The following is a 19718-nucleotide window of genomic DNA, read 5'->3' on the forward strand; positions in this document are numbered from 1 at the left end:
GACATGACCTGGATTTTAACCCAGGGCCCCAGAGCTGTGAGCCCGACACGCTAACCACTTGCCCCAATGGGCCGCCCGGAAAACAGATGAATTATTATAAAGACATACATTTCCCATCCAAAACATGGCCCCAAACACAAAACAATGTAATGTCAATAAAATGAACAAATCACTTCATCAGAAAAATAATTTAAACACCTTTTGTCTTTGGTTAAAAAGCTTTTTTTGGATTGAAGTGAGGTTGTGAGTTGTAAGAATAACAGTGAAGACACAAATCTACCTCAATAACTTGCTTTTATTTGGCCTCAACAAAGGGTGAAATATATCTATAATGATTGAAGTCAGTGGCATCAGTCTTCCTCGAGAGGGCGGCGGACGGCTACGCTAAAATCTCTTAACCTGAAGCGACACGGGGACCTCCGAGACCGGGGGCCAGGCCCGCTTTGAAAAGTCAAAGCTTACACTGACCTCGGGCCAGCCGCACGATATTTTCGGCGATTGCCCTTTTTGTGATGCTCGTGGACCTGGTCAATTTTAGAACGGGAATGAAGCAGTACTTGTTTGGCCTGCTGGAAGTCTTCCTGGGTCTGCTGGATGTCCTAAAAAGAAAATGATTCTCTATTATTTTAAGAAGACAGATCTAAAGCAGTCTTGCCAGATTGGGCTGTTTTCAAAGACGGGGAAAAAAGCCCCAACTCCATCAAATATAGGCTACTTTAGTTTTCCAGTCCAACACAATACAATAGATTTTAAGAGGTACATTTCCCTGCATTTCTGGTCAGAACCATTTGGGAAGTTAAAGCGTGTCGACTGACCTCAATCCATCACCGGAATCACTGAGACATCTCGCCCCAAGACTGTTTAAATAGCGTAAACCACGTCTCCGCATACTCCAGAAATTCCAAACTGCATGTACGGTCAGTCAAAGGTTATGGCGTGACGGGAGTCAAAAGTACGGCGGCGTTGCACCTGTTTGTATTCATCTCCTGAAAGTACGGGTCGACGGCCTGCTGGAAATCTTGCATATTCTGAGCCACGAGCTGGACTTCCCAGACCTGCGAAAAAATACCCACACTCACTTTTAAGTACTGTCGACGAGTGCATAATCGCGCTTGTGCGGCATAGCCAAACGTAGAACGGCAGCAAATACCCGTCGGTCGTTTTGTCTCCCGAAAACTCAAAATAAAATCGGAGGAACAAAGGATGGATATTGTTGTAAACTTACCCAGTCGTGATTCTGTACTTTGGTTGCGAGTGCTGTCAGCACATCCAATAGGCTGAGTTCTGGTAGCACCTCCACATCCCTTGTACCAGGGGTCAGCAACCCTAGGATCTGGAGCGGCATGCGGCTCTTTAGCGCTACCCTAGTGGCTCCCTGGAGCTTTTTCAAAAATGTTTGAAAATGGAAAATGAGGGAGAGAAATATATTTTCGGTTTTAATATGGTTTCTGTAGCAGGAAAAACCCGACGCAAACATTCTTAATGCATTCCAATGCTGTAAGGATGTGTAGAATAAATATTACATTTCAACATTTCTGTCAACGAAGATTTGCATCATAGTCTGCGACAAACGGCCTGGGAAATATGACAAAAACTGTTTATCAGTCGATATCTATAATTATCACGCTAACTATCAGATCTTTCATCTTTCAATTTTGAAACTTCAAACTTTTGTGAATAAGTAAATTAATAACTTTCCTCGTTATTCAATTATGAAAATAACTATGTGACCTTACTTTTATAAAAACGAGAATATAAAATAAGATTTGAAAAAGTGTTTTTCACACTATGAAAAGTCATGAATAATAAAACCTGACAAGCATCTTCATAATTATAAATTTGCCTTTAAACCAAAAGTTTCTCTGCAATATGATATTAATAAAATAATCAAATGAACACATCAACACCATTTGCAAGAAGACTATTTTCAGCCTAACAAAAAGAAAGAAAGCATGGCACATCTAGCGCCATAAATATGTAAAACGAGTGCTCCATAAAGAATGAAGCGGGTATTGATTATAATTATGATTTTCAAAAAAAAAAATTCTAATGCCAACATATGAAGAAGAACCCTATCAGACTACGATACACTAAAAGACAGCATTGGTCAGAGGTTGCATGGGCTCCACTTTTTGTCCACTCATTGTCACTCAATGTTGAAGCAATTTCCGAGCCATTTTCCCCTCTGGTGGCCGCCTCGCTGGGAGGACATCGCGTTAGCGGCACCGTGTTCTAGTTAATTATGGAAGCAGCAGGTGTAATCATTTGCCCAATTAGCTTTTACACTTCATCGCTTCGCTCCATCGCAAAGTGAAAACACACGAGGCACCGCCAAGTCATTTATCAGTGGAATCGTATTGAGAGGGAGGCTCCATTTGTAATTTTAAATTAGCCAGTGGAGGACGCGCGAGACAAACAAGTGCGGCGATGGGCCTATTTGATGAAAGGCAGTACTTGAAAGCCTGCCACGGTCGTTCGCCCATGTATACTGTAACGATAGAAGAATGTATGCGGCCAGAGAGTACTGGGGGATTGTTGGTGAGTCGGGGTGGTGCATCACTAAGAGAGGTTGGGATGTGAAGAAGGGGAGAGAGAGGTGGGCTCCAGAGAACAGTGGTAAGCTGCAATAGGGAGTAGGTCAATCCGACTGACTCACTCTTGAATCACCACGGAGGCAGTGAATATCCACCTCCTCGCTGGCCATTACAACTCATAAATACCTCATACATGGCAAGATCCTGTGCTTCGGAGAAGGCGCTTAAGGGTAAGTGAGGCCCTAAATAAGGGGGTTTCTAAACCGGCCTTCAAGGGGAGTCCTGATCTTTGTTCTGACCGACCCCACACAGACAGTTTAACAAATGAGACTTCAGTATCTGACTGCATTCAATTGATTTTACTCTGAAGATACCTGATTGGTGAAAATGTGTTCTCTAGTTCAATGGGAATGAAATCTTGCACCTACTGCAGTCTTTTGTGGGATAGTTTGTAGAGCCCCACAGTAAACAAAGTGGTTTACACACTGAAAGACGAACCAAATACTATGAGCAATCCGCAAAGGCCAAATGAAGTCACTGACTTATCCTGAGGAATTGGATCATAAAAAGTCATTTTTCCTTCTCGATGAAAGTAATGCAACTTTTTCCCCCCTTCACAGACATGAAGTGTTTTATGTGATGTACTCAAAATTGTACTGCACCCTATATGAGCTGTAAGCCATTTGGTTATCTATTTTTTGTTGTCTCTATCTCTCCCAAATGCCTCTAAAACATTAAAGAAAAACATAACATTCATACTGTGGAGAGCAGATGTAAGAATCCTGGTTAAAAAAGAGGAAAAAAAAAAGAATTGAAATTTTCTGTCATGTAATACAGGAGAAAAATATAAATAAAATACATTATGTCAGTACGATTTTAGCCACTACGGCAATTGAAGATTGTGGATACAGTATAAAAGTATCAAATAAATAATGATAATAATTATAATAATAAACATTGAGCAGACATATCACTTACTCATGGGAAGCCCAGTCAACTACTTCATCTCAAATCCATTTTTTATATGGCGGCATTCATGAAAATTAACCATGGGTTTAATTTAGGTATCTACAAGACTAGACACAAATATTATAAAATATATATTTCTGAAAGTGTGCATTATTGCATCAGAGGTACACTAAATGAATGAATGATTACTTAAGTTGCATTAAGCTTTGATATTTGATAAAGTATTTTTGTTTTCATCATATGAAATATATTTTACGGTACGGTACAGTAGTGTAATGTAATGAGTATAACAGGTTCAAATTATAGATGAAATGTGATATGATCATTTTGAAAAGGATCTTCCATGTTCATTTCACATTGCTGCCCAATGCATGATGAAGATCAGACTCGGATGAAAGGCTTTAATTAAAGATTCATTCAACTGAATGGTTGAATGTTACATCAGCGATCCTGCTTTTTCAGAGCAAATTTTGGTTGTAGCAGATAAGGTTTGACAGATTCACGATTGGTGGATTCTTCTGAATTCTTGTGTCCATGTGAAAACATAATCTTTACAAAGCTGACAGTTACTGCTCAAAGAACATACCCACATTGTAGATGCATCACTTTGCATGAATAAATCTTTTTTGTGTGTTTTTTTCCCATTCCTATTTTTTAGGGGATTCTTCAAACAAGAGCGTCAAATTTTAGTTAGCGGACCCCCTTCACAGCTATTTCATTTGGTTTTTTTAAGACTAAATGAGGAATAATTATTTATTTGAACCCCTAATTTTACAAGTAAATGTTTGAGAAAAATAATGAACTACAATGCTCATATGAATAACATGAATATCCTGATGATTTAAAAATGTTTTTTTAAATCAACAAAAATTAAATTAAAATTGAACAATTCGAGTAATCACAGTATTAATGTACATATGTATGACTTTAAGATCACATTTCCTTCATACTTTCATTGTCTGTTCATTTTAAACTGACATGCTGTTGTAGAAGTATTATTTTTGCATGAAATCTTTAACCATGTCAATTTTACTCATCACACCATGCAAACCAGTATGAACCTTTCAGAATGAAAAGTGCAATTTCAATCCCCCCTCTCTATGCCTAGCAAATGTATGCAGACGGTCTTCCAAAAAATTTCTACATGAGGTAATCATTTTTTCACAGAAAGGTTATTTTCAGTCCAAAGGTGGCACAGAAGCAAAGAAAGGCTTGCACCTGAACTATGGAATTTTTTAACTTTCTGCAATGCAAGTGTCCTCAGAGTAGCTTTAATCTATAAATTCGACATCAATCTTAAAAATATAAGTACAGCGGTACCTCTCCAATTAATTAATTATCTACAGTTACAATTAGTCTACAATTGTCTCTTTAATTAATGTCATATGATGATGTCAAATTTTGGAATCTCACCAAAATGCTTCCTTAACACCTCCATTCAGCGAGCATTAGCTATCTGCAATAAATACACGCTGTCCCAAAAAATACCCATTTTGCAGGACAATATTTTTTTTATTTTGTTATAGAATACTGAATTGAATTGGTCAATAGAATTTCCAAATCTTTGACTTTGTCTTTCGAATATGAATGAACACTAATGATGTTCAACACCTTAAATGTTCAGTTTCATTGCACCTTCGATATCATTTCCAGACCAATTAAGTGAAACTGGATTTCCCACAACACACCTGATGGTCCCTCATGACCCACTAATGTGCCACAAGTTGGGAATGACTGACAGAAGATGAATTGGAAGCAAAAAAGAAAAATGCTGCTGCCCCCTTTACCGGAAAATTACAACTGACCTGAGAAGGACAAACAACAAACGCTCTCTTGGCTTTAAAGTTTTTTCTTGTATACGCAATGCTGAAAAGAGTGTCAATTTCCTCTCTCCACTGACTAGTGCATGAGCTAATAAGACAGCCAAAGCCTGTATGTGTTTTGCCTATCAATGACACTGGCTGAACGCCATTCTGTCGAGCACGCTGCTCTTTTCATGTCAAGTGAATTAGTGTGTTGTGGCAGATGGAACACACTTATTAGGTTGAAAAAACTAAAAGGTAAATCGTGGGCTTAGTATGTGTAAATGAGAGTCATCATGCAAATGTATGACAGAGGCCATTTCTGAGCAGACCTTACACACCAGAGGAGGCTGTACTGTACTGCCAGTTCTGAGCAGATGGCGCAGTTGGACACTTTCCTGCCTCAGAGGAAAAAAACATAAGCTTTGATGCGTCTTTGAAGTCCTGCACATGTCCATTTTGGCAGTAGGCACCATTTGCCTTGACCTTGAGGAGCAACTAAAAGCCACAGCAGCACATGTGGAAATACCCGTCTGCAGGTGGGGGACCTTGTTACAGCTGGCTGACTGATGAAACGACGGAGTGCTATTAACTAGAGTGTATCCCTGAAGATATAATCAAGATAAAAAAATGTTTTTCACTCAGATTAGTGGCAACAGATGGACAATTCATTTGACCTGGTAGAGGCTGGTAGAGAATGAACCCCTACAGTTCAAATGGATTGTCAATTCTAACAATGTCAATGACAAGGACGCATTTAATCAACAATGAATTAAGTAATAGAACCTTTGTCACAAAATGCCTTCGGTTGCACAGCAAAGTTGAACGCAGGAGTGGGAAGCAGAAAAAAGGAGAGGGAAGTGCTGGTGCACAACTTAGGATTTTAATGCAAACATAAATCATACAAATAATAAAAACTGGGCCAAAGTTAACTTAATAAAACTAAACAGGGGAGACGCATACCGAACAAAGAGGTAAAACATTACTCACTCATCCAGCAACAGGAAAACATGAAACAATACTCCCACAAAACACCAGGGTTTAAATACACAGACAGGGGTTGATGACAAAATACAAACACCTAGGTCACACAATGGAAGGCGAGCCAGGAGGGACACAACGGGCGAAACACATACAAATTACGCAGACACACAAGGAAAGCACACCCATCCACCAACCCCAAAAACGTGACATCTTTCCATGATTGGAGGGCGTTTTCAGCCCCATCCTTCAAAAATTCTTGATGGATCGCATGGATTTTTCAAACAGCGAGGCCTGAATAAAAATATTTTATTGTATCGGTAACGACAAATATCTTCAGGTATCAGGATCTGATCACCAGTGAAAAAAAATGGATCGGTGCAATCCTATCAGTAACCAAGCATTCAATAGTTTGTAGCATAAAATCAGAAAAGTGGAAGCTTCTTTTTAAAATCCAAATATCCTTCAATTCTACAATGACTCCATTCCTATATGATGTCTACATAATGTATACAGGTCACACAGCGTCTTTCCATTCAACTCATTTGAAAGTAGCCCAGCGGTTTTTGCATAATCATGCTGGCAGATGGATAAATAAGACAGCAGATGTAGGTGAACATTAACATGAAAATTGTTTATGCAACGCACTGCCGAGCTTAAAAGACACAGCATTTGGCCCACATTTGTGGCTCTGACATGGTTCAACTTCAATTCATTCCTTTCCTCGCCCCTCTTTTCGTTATAAAATGTGCAGTGGTTGTCGCTGAAGTCAGCACGAAGGTCGTGTGAGGGCCTTTGCGTTATTTGCCGTAGACTAATGCCCCTAATTAAGGGCATCTCCTCAAGGAAGGTGCTACTATTCTCAGCCCACTCCAGGGGATGCTGCCTACCCAACTCGGCCCGCTGGACATGTGTTTATACACACACATGCACACACTCACCCCAATTAGAAAGTCACAAGCACACAAAGTTCACGCACAAACACAGCAGGCCTATTAAACATGAAAGCCAATGCTACGTTGTGGTGTTACATGAAGAAATGAATGCTTTCCACCCTGTTTGCTCAATAGATGTGAACTGATGACCTTATTTAACAACGCTTTCCCGAGCACGACTGGGGAAGCAATTACCCTTAAATTATACGGAATTGGTATTTCTGCCAAATCAAGTAAATAACGGATTTCATATGTCCAATATTCAAAGAAGGCTTTACAGAATTCCCGGTCATAGAACAATTGAGCCTCATTTTTTTTTAACTGTTTGCCTTGTTATAGATTGCAAAGACCTGTCTATAATAGGTACATCGGAGTAAAACTGGGATAGACATCCAATTTGTCAAAATGGATGCTCTATTGCTGTTAATAAATATTTAGTTATATGTCTAAAGCAGCACAACACTGTAACTGTTTCATAACAATCTGACATTAGATTACAGATTCACCTGCTGAATTACTATTTTCTACAGCTAGCAACCATATTAGAGTTATTTAGTGCATAATAATATATATTTAGTCTCGTATTGAGACTTTGTAGTTAAATTTGCGTCAGCTAGAATATAAAATGCAAGGGAAGCATTTTTCTTATTTGAGCCATAAAACCATTAATTAATCAGTGGTTTTTTGACATAACTTTCCTAGACGTTGTAGTACCAGGAGACGCAGTCAGCCCTCTGTATAATTGAGTGATCACTTGAATGGCATCCATCCATTCATCCACCTATTTTCTATACACAATGATAAGATCACCTGTGTGTTTGAGTCTACTCCTGCAAAGTTTTGGTTAAAGTTCTGGTAAACACTGACTTCTCACCAGTTAATCATAAAGAACAGTCTGTCTGCGTCCCGCTATATTGGGGCTTGACATGCTCTTTCGGGGCGTAACATGACTAATCCCTTACCCCAACCATGCACCTAATAGCAATGTTACGCCTAAGGATGCAGCCAGATATTCCATCATAGGATATGTACTCTATGTGAACTGCACAAAATGATTAATAAATACATTTTAAAAAAGAGTGAGCCAAACTTGGAATTTCAAGTCAACCTATTTCACTTGCATTCATAAGGTGGAGGATAGGAAGACTTGCAAATGCAAGTCATTACCAAAAACTCCAAATCTGAAATAAGCAGAATATGTCAAGTAAGCAGAACATAAAATTTGAAGTAAACTGAAGTAAAATTGAAGTGCATACACTTGCATTTCAGCATAATGCATATTGAAGTGAAGTTGCACAGTCTGGCTGACTAAGCAGTCACCAGCGGACTCTTTTAAAGGGATTATAACGAAGGAAAAAGCCGAGTTGAGAAGCAAACAGAAATTATGTAAGCAGAAAGTAAAATTTCAAGTAGCGTAAACAGAACGTAAAATTTCAAGTACCGTAAACAGAACGTAAAATTTCAAGTACCGTTAGCAGAACATAAAATTTCAAGTACCGTAAGCAGAACGTAATAGTTTTTCCTACTTAGAAATGCAGGTTTTACCCCAAAACGTGCTTATATTAAATTACAATGTTAACAAGATTGATAAAGTCTGTCACGAATACTCAAAGTAACAAGTTATTGACAAAAACCTGAATTGTGCTTGCTTAAAATATTCAATTAAAACGCCCTTTCAGAAGTCCTTTTTTTTTTTTTTTACAATGCAGAAAGGCCTGACTGGAAATTCAAAACTAGACCACAAATCACCCACTAATAAAGTCACATAAAACAAATCCATAAGGAGATAAATCGCTGCTCTAAAATATTAAAACCTTAAAAAATGTGTACCCTTTGGTGTCAGTCTTTTAAGCAAAAAATGTGACGTAATAAGAGTAGAAAAATAATTATAACAATAGTCTCCAGTAAAAAACTATAATAAATTGTTTCATCGGCTAAGCCTAATAAAACTAAACATGCAAATTCATATACTATCTATTCCTTCATTTGCCACACTCACCGCTTTGTCTGAATCGGTGTGCATACGTCTCAGAATCCATGTTGATGCCGGTTGCTTCGTCGCGTTTAGATATCGTCTCCTCGGTCCCCCATTTTCCGGCCTTGTTGTTTATATAATCCGAAAAATCAGACTGGCGGAGACGGCGCTCACGAAGTAGAAAACACGATGAATGATTCAGGATCGCGTATGTAAGACAGGTCGCGGGTCTTGTCGTCAAACCGTAGTGGTGGTCGATTTACGCAGGATTGTTTTCTGGGGTTTGAGAGAACCCGGCTGAGGAGGTACGCAAGGCGGAGGAGGGGGGGTGTTCGCCTTGGGTAGAAAACCGTGGCTGGCCGAAAGGCCGCCGTTCTCCAACATGAGTTTGAGAGGGAGAGGAGACGCAGGAGGAGGAGAGGAAGGTGAGCAATAGTGCACGGGGCTGAGTCGCATGTCGTTGAGCTCGGCCTGCAAGTGCAATTCTGATTCATCCACGTCATACTGGAGGTCACAGTCCGGACAATAGCCGTGGTACTGGACCTTCTCACTGAAACGGACGCGCTCCCTCTCACGAGGCTCCCTACCGGGAGCCTTTGGGCACTTGTTCTTTTCGTGACGGAGAAGGGGCATCGGTCTGGGCAGCGTAGGAACCAGGCTGGACTCCGGGAGCCCGCCGTCATTAGTAATGAAACACGACGTCGGTGAGAATAAATCCCGGTTTGGCTTGAAAGAAAAAACAACGCCGTTTTTCAACGATGAGCCGTTTGCCTTGGATAGATTCCCTGACAGAACTAACGTGGGATGAGGCAGATTTTTTCCACAGTGATCCTCGGCTCTCGTCGAGGTAAGCCTGGGCGGAGGCAACGGCGGGTGTGCCTTCTTGTGTACGGTCAAAACGGCGGGCGGCAAGGCGAGGAGAGGGGTGACGGGGGTCGGCGGCGCTAAGAGCCAGTCGTCGGCAAAGAGCTTCATCTTCTCCAGGCTGGACGCCGTGGTAGTGGTAGTGGCGGTGGAACTGGAGCTGGAGTTGAGCGTGTCCGTCTTGGAACTGTCCGTCAGGCCATCTTCTTCCAGCTGTAGGTCGCACGTCAAGGTGTCGATATCATGAACGACCTGGGGCGGGGAGGATGTGTCACATAAAAAAAACAATGTCAACATTCTCAGTAAAGAAAACTAGAGAAATAACAAGCATTAACCTCCATCTCATCACCCTAATCAATGCAATGAAAAGCTCAACGTGTAACATTGAAATGGCTAAACTGTGATTGAGGAGGCTGATCCGGGAGATTAAATATCGATTGAGATAACACACTGACACGCGCTCCGTCGGGAGAAAAAGAAATATCTCAGCAATTTATGGGGATGGCCATGAGCCTACCAGACTCGCAGCTGATTGATGGACTACAACGATCCCATTCAGCAAAGCACACCAGGGAAGTGGCAAAATCAACAATATCCTGACATTAGTAACTCATAGCTTGTCTTAGCAAAGGTGAAGGAGCGCAAAATTCAGGAAGAATTTTACTTCTCAGGTGCCATTAACTCATTCCTTGCCGCTGAAATCAACCAATGGATCATGGTCGTATTTGAAGTTATTACACTTCAAGTTGTTCCTAAATATTGAAAAGGAAGTTGTTCTAAAACATTCAATTTGAAACTTTGTGGCTTGTGTTGAATACTATTGAATTGTACGTGCAAAATGCAGTAGTAGTGGTTTAAAAAGGTTGGTTAGAACAACTAATTCAGTCAGTCTTTTGCATATAATTAGATTTTTTTGTTCTTAATCCTGCCAATGGTACCGAACTGCATTGACCGAATACTTTATGATTAGACGCTAAAGCAATATGCAATATTTTCAAGGCCCAAACATTTTGTTAGTCCACAAATAATTGTATGTTCATATGAAAAACAATAACAAAAACATTCCACAATTTTAACACCAAAACCATACAACATATTTCAAAACATTAAACTTTACTGCATACAATTTTGACTTTTGTTCTTGCTTTACACCTTGAAAAACAGTAGTTTTATATGTTCACCCCCAAACTCTGTTCCTTTTCTTTTTTTATTTCTACACACCTATTTCTATCGTTGCATCACACACACTATTTCAATGGTGTAAAAAGTCAACAAAATTGTGGTCTACAATAAAGCAAGACTGCCACCAAGTCAGACTACATTTCCTCGTACCAAGTCTTGGTCAACCTTCCGCACTTTCTCCTCCTGTCAGATAAAAGAATAGGAAGGAAACGTAATAAAGCCTGTGGAGTGAGAGCCTTAAACTCCATTGATAGAACATAGGTTAAGAACCAAAGCACTGGAGAAATGCTGCTTGTGGAACCACAGGTTCAGAGAATGCAATAACACTATGACTACTAGCTTCCAAACAGTAAAGGACATTGAAAATGACATTAGATATAAGCCCTGCGAGCACGTAATGACAGCAAGACGAGTCCTAATTATGTAGAGGGTGTGCCAAGGTGGAAGAGGAAACGAGAGAAATCCGTTGTGGGAGATTCCATTGAACACAGCGAGAGTAAATTAGGACGAAAAGGGAAGAATTCAAAAAGAGGAGTACTTTGGATGGATTTGCGGCCTGCTGTGCATTAAACACAGAAGAACCATCTACGCGGAGTACAGTGTGTTGACGGAGAAAAGCAGGTAAATGCTCAAGCACTATGGATGCGAATGGCACATAGACAACACTGATATTTCCAACACTTGAATTAAACTCAACCCAGCAATCAAGAGGCGGCCAAAGCACAACAAGTGTGTCGCAAACAAGCCATAAAATGGGTTATTATCTGAGGCTGTTCAGTGCTTCAGCATCAATAGGAATATTTACACAAGATGCACTTTGGTCAAATGAGCAAAAATTATGTAAACATAAACAGAGTGCCAGGATGGATTACTATACTTAGTTTTTAAATGTCTGTTAACATTGCTTTTATAGTCATTTGCATTTTATAACACCACTTGTGCAGAGAGAAGCCATGACACTTCGCTGCCAACCCTCCCAAGTGAAAAGGATTGGACACCCATCGTCGTCAATGGCAGCCATTTAGTTGACACAACAATGAAATGGTCAGAAGAGTTGGTTCACATCCTTATCACCACTACGTATTAGGGCTGAACGATTCTAGAGAAAATAAATACATTGCAATTTTCAGTCGGATAAGGTTTAATTTGACTCACAATTTTCTTAAATGTAAACTCTGTTGCAAAATTCACAAAGCAGTACTTGCTAACACGGAATTACATCTTAGCATCAGAACACTAAAAGCTAGGAGTAATGATGCAAGGACACTCAAATGTTCTGCATTTTTTTAAAGGGGAACAAAACTCATTTTGTAAATATTTGTAATTGTTTCATGCATTGTGTGTTATCCAAGTATTTTGTAATCCTCGAATGTCATTGTTAATGTAGACCAGACATGGCCGTGATCATCGAAAAGAAGTATGGTCACCCCTATTATAAGTACCTTTTTTATTTTTTTTCTTCAGTGATGAGTCCTAGTATTAAGAGTTGCTGCCACTTACAAGTTTCAGCGTGGATTTTCACATTTTTATGAACTTTAAAAAGAAAAAATATTTTCTTCAGTGATGAGTCCTAGTATTAAGAGTGGCTGCAGCGTGAATTTTCATATTTTTATGAAATTAAAAAAAAAATACAATTTTTAATAATTAATAGCAGAACAAATCACGAAGAACTGAATTCGCGATAAGTGAAGTCGCGATAATAAAGGGAAGACTGTATTACACTATTAAGCATAAAGTATATAAACAAAGCATTATCTAAATTCCCCTTAGGTATGAGTGAGTGTGAATAGTTGTTTGTCTCATTGTGCCCTGCAATTGGCTGGCAACCAATTCAGTGCGTACAATGCCTACAGCCCAAAGCCGGTTGGGAGTGGCTTCAGCACCCCCGTGAGCCTTGTGAAGATAAGTGTAACAGAAAATGAATGAATCTTCTCTGTCGGTGATAAGGTTGGAACGGGAGCATATGTTGTTCTATGGCCTGAATACATCTTTCTGCATTGTCGGTGCCTTTCCAGATGTGCAAGCTGCCTATCCCACACACATTCACGCAACCCCGTACATAGAAAACGCCTGCATTTCTGTGTTCTGTTTAGAAGTGGCTTTTTATTTGCACAGTAGAATTTCAGCTGGGAACGGCAGAAAACACGGTGGATTGTGTTTGTGGACAATGGTTTTTGCTATTTGTATTGCTGAGTCCATTCTGTGACTTCCTGTACTGTAGCATTGCTGTTTGTGGTGCAGTGCTGTTTAGGGGTCCGAAAATCATGAGCATCGAGTAAGATTTTGCAGCCTTGACCTATATGCATTGCTCCAGATTCTTAGAATCTTTTAAGGATGTTATCCACTGCAGATGATAACGTCAAACTCTTTACATTTCTTTTGGCTGCAAAACAAGTATTTTTCACTATCTTTTTCGGAACATAATCTTGGCTTCAGAGAAACGCTGCAATTCCAAGACGCTTTTTTATACTCATGTTGCCAATGAACCTAAGTAGTAAAAAATGTTCTTATATTTCCTCCTATAGCTACCTGTCCCAAATTTGAGCTCTGTTCACGACTTCAAATATAAAATTAAACTATTTTTCTTATAAAACGATACATGTTCTCAGTTTAAATGTTTAAAATGTCATTTGTGCTCGATTAGGAATAAAATATAGAAATCAGGCCAAATCTTTGCATTGAGTTTTTCTTCATGAATTTTTTTGAAATCAGATTTCGATCTATTGTGAAAATGTATTATTATTCTTATAGTCATTACTATTAAAAATGAGAGACATGAGCAGATCCATGAAATAAATTCTAAAATTGGCTATTTCAAATATTCAATGCCTAAATGTATGATTTTGATGTAAAACCGATGAATCTTTCTGCTTCACTGCGCATAGTCATCATCCCTAGCAGTGTAAGCTTGTAAAAAGTTTACAACTGTTAAAAAGAAGCCATGGATCTTGCACATTAGAGACGATGCTATTGGACAACCCTGTCTGCTTATTCTGCTGTCTTTTTGAGAAAACTTGTAATGTTTCTTCTTAACAAGCCATATGTTACCCACCTCCACGAATTAAATATATATATATATACATTATCTGCTAGCAAACTCTGGTGTATTTTTGGTAAAACTTAACCTTGATTTTTATAAAAGAATGACCTTAGAATCAATCTTTTGAGACACACTGCAATACGAGAGACATGAGACAAAAACACAGTGCATTTGAGTGATGACTGACGGGTAAAATAGACCACAATGTTCTTTGGAAGAATCTAGTCATCATTTTTTTTGTAGTCTTACCACATCTCAGTCTCAGAGCTCCTTAAAGGCAGTTTCTTTAACCTTGTGGCTTCTATTCTTTAGAGATAGTTGAATGGGGCTCTGTCTTTTGAAATGATACTAATTAGAGAAACACAATGTGGCGAGTGGGGAGCATGTCACTTTCTCAGTTCTGAGGTTTGATTCTCAGCTTTAGATTTTCTGTGTGGAGTTTGCATGTTATCCCATTAAGGTTAATTTGAGAGTTTCAATTGCCCATGCGTGTAAATGGGAGTGTTTTTAACTCAGGTGTGTCCAATAAATGTGCATAAACATCCTAAATACAACTTTTTTTATTTAAAAAAAAAGGAAGACCCGTGATAAAAAAAGTTAGGTCTCTTTTAAACAGAGTTACCGCAAAACTGATGAGTCAGTGCAGTTACTTTGCATTTATTCACCATTGCCTTTCACAGAGAACGAAGAAAAGTGTGGCTTGACTGCAAAGCTGCTTATAATTAAAAATCAGCATCAATTGTGTGGGCCTGGGTATCAATCAAACAATTGTGATACCAATACATTCTAATGACAGTTTCTGAAGAGAACTTGATTTTGATAACTCATTCATTCATTTTCTGAACTGCTTATCCTCACAAGGATCGCGGGGGTGCCGGAGCCTTTCCCAGCTAACTAGGGTGACACCCTGGATTGGCCAATCACAGGACACAAGGAGACAGACAACAATTCGCGCTCACACTCATACCTAGGGGCAATTTAGAGTGATTATCCACTTTTCCGCCTGTCTGCCCATTTCGATAACTAACAACAGGTAAATGATATTTCACATTACAGCACAAATCTTGCTGTTAATATTTTTTTCAAATCAGTATGTTTGAACCCACGCAGTTTCCAGAAACAATGAATAATAATCCATTCCCAGGCCAAAGGAGCATTTGCAAACAAGCGATAGGTCAGTTTCTAATGCCTAATGTTACATATGTGCCTTAGGAGTTTTTCTTCAGAAAAAGCAACATTAATATATAACTTGCAAAAAGTGAAAATCTCCCAAGTTTTTGAGGGATAGAAAGACCACATTAGTCAAAGTATAGACGTAGTTCATTGGTGAAGTTTCCCATCCCAGTTTGAAATGCCCAATTGTGTCAGCGGTCTTTAAATTCAGCTTTACTTTTGGTCTTCTTTTAGCAATCATTGGACATTTCCTCATCCGACTCGACTAATGTGAATTATCGTGGTTTATTGTTGCGTGTCAATGTGAAAAATAAATAAACAATAAATTCTTGTAAAACAAGCAGAAGTAGTGCACACGTAAACTAGTCATTGTCTACGGCACGTGTCAAAGTGGCGGCCATGGGGCCAAATCTGGCCCGCCGCATCATTTTGTGCGGCCCGGGAAAGTAAATCATGAGTGCCGACTTTCTGTTTTAGGATCGTATTAAAATGAAGAGTATAGATGTATATTAAATTTCCTAATTTTCCCCCTTCTAAATCAATAATTGTAATTTTTTAATCTTTTTTTTCCTGTGATTTTAGTTCAAAAATCATTTTGTAAAATCTAAAAATATATTTTAAAAAGCTAAAATAAACATTGTTTCAGATCTATAAAAAAAACTGAATATTCAGGGCTTTTAATCCAGTTCTTTTAATCCATTTATATAAAAAAAAATCAAAATATTATATCTAAAATGGTCCGGCCCACATAAAATCGAGTTGACGTTAATGCGGCCCGCGGCCTGACACCCTTGGTCTACGGGGAAGTGATTGTTTCTTGTGCGGGGTCCATTTAGCTGGCGAAAAGATATGCTTTTTTGGCGGATGTGTTTTTAAAAGTCAGAGCAGAAGAACCCTTGATAAGTGCACCTTTTTCATGTTCCCCGAGCTTTGGGACACTCGGAAAGGGACTTTGAAAGCTTTGCCTTCTAAAGCTAAACGATATTTCCAAGCGCTTTGGTGGAAACTGTAGTTCCTGAATAAGATTAAATGCTCCGCTTTCAAGAGAAAAACAAAAACCAAACTCTACTCAAGGCCAACGCAGACTTAGGGGGAACGCGCACATTATTTTTCCTGCGTCCCGCAATCACCTGAAACATGACAGTGAATTGTCGGCAGCATGATCACGTGAAGATCCTTAGGGTACCGGAACGTGGCACCGAAAGACGAGGCATGTTTGAACAATTTTAGCTAAGACGGAATACGTATGTAGCCAATCAAAAACCACCCTGACTGGCATACGAAGTGGATGTATTATTTGTTGTGTTTTAAAAACAAGCTGCTGTTCTATTGTTACAAGCTCAAAGCCTGTCAAGTCGCTGCTTGTGTCTTTTGTTGGTGTGTACACTATCATTTTTTAATCTATTCCTCTATTATTTGTGGACAAATCACAATTACATAATTTGGTAGGTATGTTCTAAGGACCTGTACACATCGATCCTTAGAGGGTGACTTTTAATGGCCAATTAATTAAATGCGGATTTATATTTGCCTGTAGTTTAGCAGTTAGCCAGTATATGGCATGCAGACTAACCAAAGTGTGCAGCTTGTACAGCAAATTAGTGCTTGTGTATAAAATGAGGGCAAAAAGTATTGTTTTCCAAAGGAGGAGTGTTTTGACTGAACACAACAGAACACTTTGATAATCCAATGAAAATTGCGAATTCAGATCACGACAGATTTTTTCATCATAGGACTTGCTGCAAGTTCAAAAGTTCTATTCATTCATTCATTTTCTGAACCGCTTTATCCTCACTAGGGTCATGGGGGTGCTGGAGCCTATCGCAGGTGACTTTGTGCCAGAGGCGGGGGACACCCTGAATCGGAGGCCAGCCGAACGCAGAGCATGAAGAGACGGACAACAATTCACACTCACACAATTTAGAGTGCCCAATCAACCTACCATGCATGTTTTTTGGAATGTGGAAGGAAACCAGAGTACCCAGAGAAAACCCAAGCAGGCCTGGGGAGAACATGCAAACTCCACACAACCTGGATTCAAACCCAGAACCCCAGAGCTTAGGCTGATGCGCAAACCACTCATCACCCGGGTTGCCCCATCAAAAATTTGAAATGCCTGATTTTTGTGTGGATTTGGCCACAAATTAAAGATTTAAAAACTGCATATTGCCTTCCAGTGAGCTTGATAGCTCACTTTTGCAATCCAACGTATTTGGCTCAGAAGCGATCGTAAAAATTACAGCAACAACAACTGGCTTTCATTCTTTTTTAAAAAGCCCCGGAGCCTCCCACTGTTCTGTTCATCTTGACACTTGTGATGCAAAGTGTGTCTCGTGCTTGGATGGACTTTTTTGACGCGTGCCAAAAAAAGGACTGGCCAGATGAAGTAATAGAGTTTAACTCTCGCCGCGCTCTTAAAAGAGATAATTTGTTGGGACACGTGCAAGATGTAAGCGCAGCATCCCAGTGTGCAGACGTTGCTGTAGGACAGCCACCATCCGGGCCTGTGCCAAGCATCTGAGCGGGGTGCCTCCTCAGAGCAAGGCTCGCATCCAGCTCCCCGTCTAACAGATACGTGAATTTCAAACGGATTAGAGACCGACGCTTGCATTGATAGCAACGGCCCCTCTAGGCATCTTTTCAGCTTGCGCGGTGTCCGAACAAATGATCCTCTCCACAATTTCCTGCGGGCAACAAAGGGGTGGAAATGAAGAGCGAAAGGGAGGGAGGAGATGGAACATCACACAGACAAAACGACAAGAGATTGATTACAACGCCTTTGCGCTCTTATTCATCTCCAATGCCTGGTGGGATACATGGAGAAAACAGCAAAAAAAAGTTGCAGGACATAAAAGCAGCAGAAGTTGCATTTGATTGTTTGCGAGGCGTCTTCTATAAGACTTTGGATCTTTTGAAAGATGCCTGCAGTAAGAGATGATGAAAATAGGCAGAGAAGAGACAAGACAAGAGTGGGATTGGGTAGAACTTGCAGTCAGATGGCAGGTGGTCCGGTGGTGATGATGAAATGGGACGTAAAAGCATTATAAATGAATGTTGGCACACCCACAGTCACGTTCTTCAAAGGTTGTATGTGTGGGTAAGTCATGGGGGGCTCACACCTACCTTCTGGGCCACATGTCTTCAGAGCAGGGGGGAGGAGCTAAGGGATGTTTGTGTATGTGTGTCACAAGAAGCTTGAAATTACTGGCATCCATCAAAAAAACACATGATGACGAGCCAGCAGAAAGTGTAAGTGTGTGTGTGTGTGTGTGCATATGTGTGTGTATGTGTGTGCGCGTTTACCTCTTTGAGCTCCTTTGCCACATCCTTCAGGTCTCCCAGGATGGTCTCCAAATTGTCCACGATGGTCTTGATTTCCCTCTTCACTTGCACTTTGGCCACTGCTCCCTCTGCGCCGTCGGTTGTCCCGGACATTCTTGCCACTTCACGGCCGGCCTCTTCCCATGAGCGCGTCCACGAGTGAAACCGACTTCACGCCGCCCCGAAGACACTTTATGGCCATGTCCACGTCCCGTGTTTGTCTTCCCCCGTTCGGGCGCCTACATCGCATTATCCAGCCCGGCCAGGACGCGGTGGCTTGTCAGACGGCGAGCTAACGCCGACCACCACTACGCATGCGCACTGGCGCCTGGCACCAAAGCCTTCGGTGTAAATATTGGTTCATTTCAACGAGAATATCCACTTGAGTTGTCTTTTGCCTTCCTTGTCCTCGGTTTTTTTTTCGCAGATACACCACACGCAAAGCAACAAATCTATTTCATTTCAAGTCAGAAAGCGCCAAATTCAACATCTTGTTGACGAAATAATTCGGTTCGGGATTGAAATCAAGTTGTTCTAATTCTCCACAATCATCGACTATTTTGCTAATGTGGGAGCCTCTTATCCAAAATGTCCCCAGGGGTTCCGGGTTTTCTTGTCTCAGGCTGGAAGTCATCGTGTCTCCATCACATCTTCTATGGAGACTAGAGTGGTACCAGATAGAAGAAGATGCTTTCTCTCCTCCTCTCTCTCCTCCTCTATCTCTCAAATTTTAGTAAATGTGCTGGATATCCAATCCATTTTGATTTGGTGGGAAAACACCAACTTTTCTTGTTTTTATTATTTAAATATATTTTCTAAAGAGTACATACCGATATGAATTAATAAAATATTAATAAAAATACAATTAAAATGAATATAAACAGAATTAAAGTCTCGCAATAGCCCAGATTAGGGGTGGCGATCATGCGGCTCTCAAGCAGC

The 19718-nt window shown here is 40.1% G+C and overlaps 1 protein-coding gene across 2 annotated transcripts; it reads right to left on the minus strand.

Moving 5' to 3' along the window:
- Nucleotides 1–277: 277 nt before the first annotated feature.
- On the minus strand, nucleotides 278–19439 carry prr16 (proline rich 16). 2 transcript variants are annotated; one of them, XM_077601739.1, is made up of 6 exons: nucleotides 18759–19439; nucleotides 9221–10312; nucleotides 1226–1375; nucleotides 970–1055; nucleotides 816–906; nucleotides 278–599 (listed from the first exon to the last, which is right to left on the minus strand). In XM_077601739.1, exons 1-2 carry the CDS (start codon nucleotides 18888–18890, stop codon nucleotides 9434–9436), a joined length of 1011 nt encoding a protein of 336 aa, XP_077457865.1. In that variant the 5' UTR covers nucleotides 18891–19439; the 3' UTR covers nucleotides 278–599; nucleotides 816–906; nucleotides 970–1055; nucleotides 1226–1375; nucleotides 9221–9433. The 2 variants fall into 2 exon arrangements, with proteins under 2 accessions (XP_077457865.1, XP_077457864.1); XM_077601738.1 differs by having other exon boundaries at nucleotides 1226–1381.
- Nucleotides 19440–19718: the final 279 nt, after the last annotated feature.

Source organism: Stigmatopora argus, chromosome 5 (genome assembly GCF_051989625.1).
Source record: "Stigmatopora argus isolate UIUO_Sarg chromosome 5, RoL_Sarg_1.0, whole genome shotgun sequence".
NCBI lineage: Eukaryota > Metazoa > Chordata > Actinopteri > Syngnathiformes > Syngnathidae > Stigmatopora > Stigmatopora argus.